This window comes from Bombus pyrosoma, linkage group LG3 (genome assembly GCF_014825855.1).
Source record: "Bombus pyrosoma isolate SC7728 linkage group LG3, ASM1482585v1, whole genome shotgun sequence".
Lineage (NCBI taxonomy): Eukaryota > Metazoa > Arthropoda > Insecta > Hymenoptera > Apidae > Bombus > Bombus pyrosoma.
In genome coordinates, this window is record NC_057772.1 from 14,360,580 (window position 1) to 14,372,290 (window position 11,711).

At 26.8% G+C, this 11,711-nt stretch overlaps 2 protein-coding genes across 6 annotated transcripts; one reads left to right on the forward strand and one right to left on the reverse strand.

Moving 5' to 3' along the window:
• Window positions 1-450: 450 nt before the first annotated feature.
• LOC122565566 (meckelin) lies at window positions 451-10,208 on the reverse strand. 4 transcript variants are annotated; one of them, XM_043721634.1, is made up of 14 exons: window positions 7,680-8,118; window positions 7,508-7,561; window positions 4,544-4,702; window positions 4,083-4,384; window positions 3,830-4,024; window positions 3,487-3,738; window positions 3,207-3,352; window positions 2,910-3,075; window positions 2,539-2,823; window positions 1,998-2,462; window positions 1,656-1,915; window positions 1,362-1,542; window positions 1,079-1,280; window positions 451-1,005 (listed from the first exon to the last, which is right to left on the reverse strand). In XM_043721634.1, the coding sequence occupies exons 1-14, from the start codon at window positions 7,774-7,776 to the stop codon at window positions 782-784; spliced, it is 2,988 nt and encodes a 995-aa protein (XP_043577569.1). In that variant the 5' UTR covers window positions 7,777-8,118; the 3' UTR covers window positions 451-781. The 4 variants fall into 4 exon arrangements, with proteins under 4 accessions (XP_043577569.1, XP_043577570.1, XP_043577571.1 ...); XM_043721635.1 differs by lacking the exon at window positions 7,680-8,118 and adding an exon at window positions 9,000-10,208 and having other exon boundaries at window positions 4,083-4,702; XM_043721636.1 differs by lacking the exon at window positions 7,680-8,118 and adding an exon at window positions 8,198-8,362 and having other exon boundaries at window positions 4,083-4,702.
• Window positions 8,505-11,642, forward strand: LOC122565568 (flightin). 2 transcript variants are annotated; one of them, XM_043721637.1, is made up of 3 exons: window positions 8,505-8,643; window positions 10,229-10,452; window positions 11,361-11,642. In XM_043721637.1, the coding sequence occupies exons 2-3, from the start codon at window positions 10,241-10,243 to the stop codon at window positions 11,602-11,604; spliced, it is 456 nt and encodes a 151-aa protein (XP_043577572.1). In that variant the 5' UTR covers window positions 8,505-8,643; window positions 10,229-10,240; the 3' UTR covers window positions 11,605-11,642. The 2 variants fall into 2 exon arrangements, with proteins under 2 accessions (XP_043577572.1, XP_043577574.1); XM_043721639.1 differs by having other exon boundaries at window positions 8,514-8,643; window positions 10,215-10,452.
• Window positions 11,643-11,711: the final 69 nt, after the last annotated feature.

Consider the following 11,711-nt stretch of genomic DNA (forward strand, 5'->3'; position numbering starts at 1 on the left):
CAGTTCCAATAAACATGCAGTTCTTGGTTCACATATAACATAAGGAATATATTCTTATTTAATACATTGTTGACCAGCTATTTTATGTAAAGATTAACGCGTATAACGTTGCAACGCGTTTATGCATGAAAATACGAGTTTATTCGTGAGCACTCAATATGAACTTTACAACTTATACATGTATGAAAGTATCTTTATTTATTTATTGCATTATACAAAAACTGTTACATATCAGAGTCAAGCAAAATTTATCCAAATGAATAACAAACAAATATAAACATAGTAATCGTTATTTGTGAATGAAGAATAATTTTATTTATTTGCAAAATTTGTCTTCACCAGTAGTGCGTTATTTGTATTCATGGAGCGAATAAAGATAATCTAACGAATATAATTATACAGTTCGTAATTAATTTTAATTTTAATTAATTTTTTGTCAAACAATACATAGCATCATTCGTGAATGAATATACAAGTAATAAAAGGAAAATAGTAACTCCTAATTATGAATTTAACGAATAATTAAATATTTGCGAATAAATTTATTTGTGAATAAAAGTTTCAATGTCAAGTTTCGAGGTCAACGTCCATTTTGCAGTATGCACTTTTTTTAAACAGATCTCCATTAAACCTATGGTTAAAATGGAAGGTGTAAAATCATCCGGTAAACCTATGACATACATTTTTTAAATAGCCTATACAAATTAATAGTAAGTAATATATGTTAATATAAACGTATCAAATACAAAATATGTCACAATATTTGAATAATACAAATCATTTACATAAAATACAATTTATCTAATAATGTATGATTATTTAAATTTTTTTTGCCATTTTCTTTTACTATCACAACTAACAGCATTGACACTAATACTGCAATTATAATAGCTAATGTACAATCGTTACATAACACAATAATGAAAGTAAATACTGAAATTTCAAATGTTGCAAATAACCACTCATTTCCGTACAATAATACTTGACTGAAAGAATAATTATTATCTGCAAAAATTATATATATGAGTTATCATTAAAGCTATTTTTCTTTTTCCTTTTCTATTAAAAGAAACATTACCAATATAGAAAATTGATTTCTCTTCGTTGTGGGAAAATACTATATTAAATAACTTCTCAAAAAAATGTTGTTCTTTAATGGCATAGTCTTCATTTGTTATGCAGTGATCTAGATATTTACATAGATATTCTTTCACTTTTAATTGATTATTGAAAATATATTCCCAATTTGAATAATAAGTCCTTATAAAATTACTTGGTTTCTAAAAGGAAGTAAAAATAATATATAATTAATCCGCAAAATAAATTTTAAGAAATGTTAGCTAAAGTTGTGTTATACATACGATATTCATCAGCTCTAAACTTTTGTTAAAAGTAATTCTGAAAGTTTTTGTTAAGTACAATATAAATGTTTGTTGAGTTGTTCCTGGCACAAGACCTCTATGTGCACATAAATTATTTTTTTCCATTTGTAAATCATTAATTAAAGTACATAAGTCTGTGTCTGCAAATCCATGCACTGATCTGTTGTGAAATGATGAAAATATTTAATTATAAGCATTTTACTTCTATATATTTATATTTACTTTTATACTTTATTTCTTTCATATATATTTATATTTATTAATGCATATTACCTTCCATGAATATAAAAACCATAATAATTAAATGGTAAAATAAATACACTGATGTTTGCAATTGAACATACATTTATAAATTCTTGCATTTTGTTTGCAATACATTGTTCATAGAATACAATGAACACTAACCACTGGATGGAATAGGTTAATATATATATTAAGACACATATTGTAAAATATAAAATAAAATTACAATCTTCAGAAAATGTTGGGATTAATTCTGGTATCCCGAGAATCCATGGATACAGTCGTATGACCTATTCGAAATATAAAATTTAATCTTAATCATTTAATTTTTTGCTACTTACTCTTGCATAAAAATTACATAAAGTAATTTACCTGAAAAATACATAAAACCACAAGCAATTGTATCTTTATGTTTATCTTTCTTTCAGTTTGAAGATTTAACCACTGACTTGCAATAAAGTATGTTCTCCATATACTAATAGATGAATTATTAAAATTGCTACTTTTATTTATCATCTGATCAGAACTTTTTGATATCGAGTTTGTAATTGAAATATTAGTTTTGTGCTTGTTAACTGGAAAAGATTTGTTAAAATTTTTGAAGTTATTATGCTTATTTAAATTATATAAGATTTTCTTGCGTTTAGCTGTTATTGTTTCTGATGACATTTGCAAATGTTTTAATTTATTCCTTGAGAGTTTATCATTATGTAATTCATTTATAGGCACATGTGGAAGATCATTACATTGATTGTATATCGTTTTTGGTTGTTCCCAATCAATAAAGAATATATTAATATTCCAATATTGACAAATAAATCCAAATATTTCTATAAGCTAAATTAGAAATTAATAAATTTGAAATACTTAAAGTAATTAATTGTATATTTATATTTTACGTTTAAATACTTACTTTAGAAAAAAATGCTACTGTACTAAATGTTTTTATCATCTTTTCATTGACATCTTCAGAGAAGAGGATATATGGTATTGTTTTTCCTTTATAAAACATAAATAGATATAGGCATAAAATAACCAAACATAAAATAATTATGCTTCCTATAGCAGACATAGCGTAAATAAAAAACCAAATAAATACAAATACATTAATAGAAGAAGTGTGATGTTGTTTACTGTATTTCCATGTTTTTATTCCAGATAAAATGAAACTTAATCCTGACAAAATCCCAATAATTATCTAGGAACGCATATACATATAACAATAATAATATTATGAATATATCTTATTGTTATTTTCTTCTTATTACTGTTTTGTATATTTACCATGAAATGTGAATCAATATTGTCATCTTTTAGAGTAAATCTTATTTTATAATCTAATGTAACTTCTATAATTTTATCAATCTGTTCATATGTTAATTCAGCATATTCAATAATTAATAAAGGAGGAAATATTTTATTGTTATCCTTTTTACTTTGAATATTAATTCTGTAAAAAGTATTACAATATATAAGTTTATTATTTTAGTAGACACATGTTAAATTTAATATATAATTTGTTTGATAAAATCAAATTTTGTTTGATAAAGTCAAATTATAAAAAGCAGGTAAAGGACTCACATTACATTTAAAGATTTCATATAACGTAATACAGATAGTTCATCACCATTGTTACTTGTGAGATTATATAATGTTTTAAAACCACTAATATTGTCAACAAAGAAAAATTTTCGAACTAACTGCCAATCTGATAATTTATTATGATTCTGTAAAATTGTTAGGATTATATATATTTTAAAACACTTTCATAAAATAATATATAAGCACCAATTACAATTTAATATAGTAATCAAGTATTTATATCTAAATTTATTGACTACTTCATAATTGATTTTCTTACCTGATTAATGTTTTTAACAAATACAGGTAATGCATACATTAAAATTTTGTTATCTCTTATAAATGTTAAGTAAGGAGATATAAACTCTACCTCTGTGTGCAATAAATTTTTAATTGCAAATTTGCATTTTTTTTCAAAATTAATACCAAATTTAACATGTTCCAACAAATTGCATGGAATATTAGGTGCACCAATTGATTTAAAATCGCCATGTAAAGAGAATGTTATAACTGTAAAATTTAATATATTATCCTAAAAAGATATGGTTTATATTATCAAATATTATACATTTAAGTAATAGATTGTTACAAATATTACAAATACATATATATGTATTACATGCCTTGTCTCCTTTTATCAAGCTATAATTTTGTGTAATTTGTTTGCTATTTAATACAGTTGTAGCTTCATCTTTATTATAAAATAACCATATAGGTGATTTTTGTTTTTGCATAAAGAATTTGCATGCAATATCATTAGCATAAAGACTTAAAACACATATGTTTGATAAATATTCACACGCTAATTTATCTTTTTTCTAAAAATATGTGTGTACTATTATTTTCTTATTTTTATATTCTTATTTGCTCTCTTACCTTACAAAAATATACAGCAGTTTGAAGTTCATTTCTAAAATAATTATTTGTGTTTTGACTGTTAAACTTCACTTGAAATGCAGGTTTTGTATTCTCTTTATCGACAGAAGTACTTTTATGTAAACAATAATTCTGTATCTGTGTATAATGGTACTTTGTTAAATACATATCAGTTTGATAATAATCATATTCAAAATTTTTGCAGGGCAAGCATTTAGATACATCAAAAAATGGATAAGTATTATTGATACATGGAACACAATGTATAGTATCCAATAACGTTCCATTTAAGTGTCTATCTACTGTAAAATGATTAAAATATAACTAACAATAATATAAATAATTAAAGAATCAGCAATTTAATGAATAGATAATATGTTACAAATATGTAATTTAAAGTAGTTTAGTTTAAATGCTAATACATAAATACTTTTGTCTATTGCAAATGCTTTAATTATTACCTTGTATTTCATTAGGGGCGCATCTACACGCCGTGTTACATGATACGCAGTCGTTCCCATCCGAAGTTACTGTAGCATTAATGCCACAAAATATGCATACGGGATAACCATCCTTGAAACCAATTTTTTTACTAAATTTGTTACATATACATCGTAATCCTATAAAAGGAATGATTTAAGTATTTATATAAAATGTTGAAAAACTTAATTTAAAACTCACGGTCGACAGATGGTTTTAAATTTTTATTGGCATCACATGGCATGCAGGTAAGTGATATGGTATCAAAATATTCGTTGTTTTTACATTTCGATGGTTGGGAATATTCAAATAATTCTTTACTCACAGCAACAATTTGGGTAAAATTTACCGAATAAATTAAGAAATAGAAAAAGATATCTTTTCTTGTAAAGCGACACATTTTGTATACATCTGATATCTATATACGTATGTATGTACTTACTTACTTTGTGTACGACTTTCGTTTCTATAGTAACCGGTCATGAAAGTTTGTAATATCTTACCTATATATATAGATAATCTTTTACGTATTTTATTTTTTAAGAAAATACAACAAAGAATCTAATACAAAGTTTCAAATACGATGATAAATATTGAAGTACACATATACATACACGCGCGCGCGCGTGTAAAAAATGTATGTGAACATATATATATCTTAGTTTTCGAGTTATCAATGATTAATGAAAATATTCGAAGTGCCTGGTACCTCAATATATCCGTTGGTTGTGAGCGCTAATTCAAGCTGTGCCTGTATGCTATGCTGAATTGCCGTCTTGATACAGAGCTTTTGTATCTGTTTCAATTGTTGGTTGTTGTTTGGTTTCTTATTTTTCTTATCTCTTGTTCACTATTTATAAATGATATAAATGACATTTTACGTGATAATAACAAACGTCATATAATTTAAATTTTTTAAATATGTAATTTTTGTTATAATGTTATAATTAGAGAATTTTTAAGAAAATGTTGACGGTTTTTTGTTTTGTTGCAAGTCAATGTATCGATCGATTTTAACTTTATGGATATCATTTTGCAGATCTTTCCAATGGTTATATTCTGCAATAGAATCCTTTTTCTGTAAAATTATTACATTTCTTTCCATATACGAAAAGCTCGTTTATGTCCTTTATAAACAATGACGCTCAACTTTTTATGAGTTTCAAACTCATATGTTTCATTTCATTCATCAATGACCTACCGAACCATTTTGTGCAATAAGATTGTTGTTTACAATTTTTCTTGATTTTAGGTATTTTGGAGGCTAATTAGACTGGTTTAGAACTGGTTGTCCGAATATGCATTCAGCATGCGGTTTATACGTATCAGTGCTGTTTCACTATTTATCCGAAATAGAGCTTGGCTCTACTCTATTCACTGTTCACTCTGGAGAAACACTCGAATGAAACAAGGATGAGAACGGTGCTTTTCAATGTATCATCCGCGGTGTTCTTTCAAAATGAAATTATGTAAATTCGGCTTTAATCTTCGACAAAATAGTTTTGAGGTTATTTGAAGAATACATATTTTTAAGCGAGTACAGAACTCAATGTTAAGCAGCGTGTGTTGAGGCACAAGGCAGACACATTGAATATTTTCATTAAATGTCTGTAACTCGAAAACTAAGCTATGTAGGACATACATATGTTCATATGATGTCTTTTACTTATTTTCGTGATATTCCGATAGATATTCTGCCCCCATCTCTGAAATATTGACATGTATTTATGAATTACCCTGTATATAGGATAAATATATTAACCATGTGAGTTAAAATGTTTCGTTGAGTACTAAAGATATCAAAAGAATGTTCTTACAAAGTTTATTTGATGTGACGGGGGATATAACGCGGTACAAATAGCTTTTTACAAATAGCAATAGAATAGTAGGAAGATATTGAGGTCAAGTTCTTTTTTTTAAACAGGATCTTATATATTTTTCTTATCGATAATATGGTACCGTCTTTTGTAACGAATTGATGTACTAACGAAATCATTTCGTTCTACTCCGCAAGGCCATTCTGTTAAACCTTGCTACGAATCACTCACTCATCCAATCTTGTAACTTCTTCATGGTATTGATAATCGATAAATTGTTTTCATATGATATTCTACATACTGGAAATTTTAAGAAAGTTTAGAAAAATAAATTCAACTTTTTGCAACTGTATTAGAATAATGTTCCATAAATACACCGTTAAGATTCTTGTTGAAATGCCTTTGTATGTATAGTATATAATATATGTATATATATACGTTCGATCATATACATACCTATATAGATAAAATTTTAAATGATCTATTAAATTTATTATCGCCAATAATTCTTTTTCTATGATAAAATAGAATACTGATAAGTCTACTTCATCTTATTATGAAGAAAAAATTCTATCAATCTCAATGCTTAGAATAGTATTATTGCATGCTTTCAGTGTTCTTTGCTTTTTATATTTTATATATGACAATTTATATAGACAAATATACTATAATAAACGCCAGTTTTGTGAATAATATATGTCTTTAACGTAGCTTGTGATTAGTATTGTGAATAGTAACTAAACCAGGGTACGATGTCAATGCTTCTATTTCGACATAATGCTATATTCTTTGATACGTGTTTAAGCCTTCTATAGCGGCAAATTTATAAATAAACTGAACTTACAATGACGGTCATGCATTGCAAAGCATATACTCTTACATACAATTATATTGGAAACGAAATAATAGTATTGAAGAATAACGAAGAATTACTTTTCAAGGATGTACAAAACAATTAGAAAAGAAAGGATTGCTTATATTTATATGTACGTTTGCAGTATATGTTTGCGGTATATGTATATTACACACGCGCGCGCGCGCACGTTTCCTTGAATACACATAAATCTGGCATAAATATGCTATTGTTTTTATAGATTTACGTTATTGAGATATAAATTTGTTACGTACGTAATCTACTCAATTCGCTAAAAAGTTGTTTTCCACAGTGGTTACAAAAAGTACCTGCAACATAACGAATAAAACACTTTTTTATGAGCCTTCTGCATTTTATTTTCATAATATTAAATTTTTATCCTTCTATGAATGTACTTCTAAATGATATGAAATTTAACAAATGTACCTGGTTTTAATGAAGTAAGATACAAATTCAGTAATAAGTAAAATGCTGTGCAAATATTTTTTATGGTCAATGTATATGAGAGATTATTTGAATGCATACGACGTTTCCAAGTTAATGTTGCTTGTGATAAATATAAAATATTTTTTTAATATAAATAGATAAATATCTTAAGAAAAGTATTCTTAAATCAGGAAACGTAAAATATATAGAGTTGTCAGCATTTCATCTCTTAGAAAAGACAATCAAGGAATGCAGTAGCTTATTATAGTATTCCATTTTTAATTGTTAAATATTTGTTAGGGTATGCTTATAGGAAATATCTGGCAGTACATATACCTACGTATAATGTGTATAAATATAAAAGCATTTAAATATACATTTTTGATGTTAAATGATAGAAAAAGAAATAAACATTGCTATTGGCAAAAAATAAATTATTTGAAATAAAAGAATTAATGATAGTTTAGAAAAAAAACTAATTTAATAAGAAATTATATATATATATAATTTGATATTACCGCTTAAAGCTTTTTATGCTTTTTTTTTCTCATAAATTAAGCATCTTTAATTGTAATGTTTTGATATACTACAACTTTCATTGCGTGTAATAGCATAAATTGTTACTTTAAACTTTAATCAAATGAATTCGTATCAAGACAGAGATCGTTCGATACAGAGTCGTAAAATTGGCCAATGATTATTAAATTGATCGTTGTCTTGCGTGATAATGATTACAGTAGTTTAGCTGCCAAAAATCCACCTCTCTTCCCTCTATCCTCCCTCTAAGTCGTTTCTTTGCCACTGTTCTTTCGGAGAGGGGCACTCTTCTTTTACTTAAAGGGAAGACCGGTGGGAAGGCAAGGAAAATCTTATAAGCTAAAATAAAAGCGAAACAAGGCAAAGTCCGCGGGAGTATTTTTTTCAGTCTCAAGAAGTGTTTAGTGGAGTGACTATCGTATCACAGGTATTATCTTCTCAAATATTGTAACACGTTATATTGTATAATTGACAAGCTGAAATTATAAGTGAGGTATTACCTGATAATCTATTGTGAAATCGTCCGAAAGTGAAGAAGTCACATTTTGTTTTATGTGCAATAAATCAAGTAGCAAAATAAAAGAAAAGGAACGTAATATTTTGTTAAAAGTGATATTGCCGTGACATTATCGTATAAATCCTTTAATAAGTTTGAATTTGAATGTTGACAGATAAAGTTGATCGATAGACTGGATAGTAACTTTATAGACTTGTTAACCTTAGTGAAATTTTATTAGTTTAATAAAACTATAAAAACAATTTTATGAAAAGTTAATCGATTACCTTTAATATTTATTCATTGATATCTTATTTGCTTTTTCGGACCTTGGGGATTTTGGCTTTTATATCCTCATATGTACTTCTCTCTACTCGGTAGTATAAATATATCATACATATAAACTTAAGACCTAGTATCTATCGTATCTATTTATAAATATATTGGGTTGTAACATAAATAGGTTCGGTCAAATAAAGAAAAATATTGAGTTTAACTGAATTTACTTATGTTACAACCTAATAATTTTCAGATTTAGGATCTGAAGTACAGCTGAATCTGTTTATCTCTTTTTGGTATGCACTGTCTCCTGCTTTCCTATTAGAGCACTTTGCTTTATGTGATTTTTTCTCTATCTTTTGTTTGTTCTCCTTCCCTGTTCTCTTTGTCGTGTTTTCTCTCCTCACACTCCTACCCCATATTTCCTTTATTTTCCTTTTTATTCCTCTCGTCCAGTTCTTTCCTACTTTTTCCTCCAATACTGTCTCTGTTTCTCCGCTTCCTGCTTCCATTTTCTTACGTCTGTTTCTTAAATGTTTTCACAGTAATTGCACTTTTAATATTTACACTACATATTTAGTCTTTTGTAGCTATTTTTATTTCTAAAGTTTGTATGTTGCTTGCGAATAATTGGGAATGTACTATGAGCTATTAAAAATTGAATTTGCTTTTTCATACATCTATGATTATATCATAATACATATGGGAATTATATCAAAATCATGACATAATTGACATAATTGATTTAATTAGATTGTCGATAAATAAAGCATTCTGTTATAATAAATAGGAATCGATGTCACAATCAAACAGTTTGTTGTACTTTAACGTGACCTGCTTTCATTCGTTAAATATATCTCATTAGCTAAATATATCAATCGAGAGTACTAGTTGTAACATCTACTTAGAAAGAAGGCTACCAAACATTGATAAGTGTTTAAAATATGCGAACGAGTCTTTGAAACGAATGAGATCCGCTAGACCTTTCTATAAACTATCAGTTATATATATAGAATAATAATATGTTTAACCAATATAAATAAAAAATATAATTGATATTTCTTTTTCTTTTGAACAAACCTAAATATTTCGGTTGTTGACTCATACATGCGTATATAAGTATAACGATACATACATCTATAAAATCAAAATAATATACATAATTTCACTGTATAAAAAAAAAGTTTAGAAGAAGAAGAGGAAAAATTGTTGTTATATCTCAGTTTACTTTTGACAGACGTGAACAAATATGTGGGCAGATGAGGAAGCAGCGCCATGGGATATCGAAGAAACCCCGGCGGAAGAAACTCCCGAAGCATCTGCAGAATCAGCCGCTCCAGCTGGTGAAGCAGCGACTGGAGAGAAACCAAAAATCAAATTAGAAAAAATTGAACCACCGCACTACAATCATCATTGGGTTCGCCCTCTCTTTCTTAATTACGCGTACCTTTATGAATATAGGTATGGGTTTTTAATGTAACTCAATTAATTAATATTTCACATTTTATTAATAAAGTCCTACATTACAAATAGTTATTTAAAAATTGAAATATCAATATTTTTAAAGTTATTATTTTTAAAATTTTATTAATTACTTTAAATATAGAATGAATTTTCATAAAGAATTTAAAGAAAAAATTGACTAATTTTAATTGCAATTACAAAACTATTTATTTTTCTCTTTTTACAATTGAAGAGTTTGCAACATTAAGAGGGTATCTCAATATTTAAGTTGTCTTTATTGGATGAGAAAGGGAGGTATGGGTTGATACTTAAAAGAGTGGAAGAGTATATTACTATGAATATTGGTCGATTATGACTTTATAGCAGGTTTGGAAAAGTAATTTGATTGAATTGGTTCTTGTTGGTTTACTATATTATAATCTTATATATTATAAATTATTGATAAGTGGAGTTGTCTTTTTATTTCAGCAGCTCCTTCAATTGTAATGTCAAATTGAGGTTGAAATCAAATTTAGGTACTGTGAATATATTCAACGAATTAAATTCAGCTATTGGAAGTAGTTCCACTATTTTATTAGGAGAACAGATACTATTGTGATTTCAATATTTATTTAATAAAAATAGACTAGTGAATAGTATTTAATATTATACAATTTGTTTATATTAATTCGCCACCAGTTAGCAGAACTTAAACATAGGGATGCACAAAAAGTGCATAAAATAGTTTTAGAGAAGATTTGTAATACATCTAGAATAATTCTTCTAATTTAAAAGTTGCTATAATTTTAACAATTGAAAAAGATATTTCATAAGATCTATAAATTCTTTTAATGTAAACGATGACAATAATTATAATTACGTACTATAAGTATATCTCTATGAATTTTCGATTTTTTTTTCTTCAGAAAAAATTATTACAACGATGTCATTGATTATCTGAACCAACGGGAGAAAGGCATATTTCGAGAACCTCCCAGAGCACAAGAGTGGGCTGAACGAGCAATGAGGACTTATGACGAAAAAAATACCGACAAGAGTTTCAAACGATCTGCAGATATGAAATATATAATTAATATGAGACATGAACCTAGATATTACAGTTATCATACTCGAGCATATTATAGTTTGAAGTATCAGAAAATTTTGTAAATTATTTTTTGATAATAAAGCTATATAACTTAATGATATATTGGCAGAATTGACACATGCAGCATAGATGTAAAGTACATTACAGTCGTTTTTATTATATGAAATTC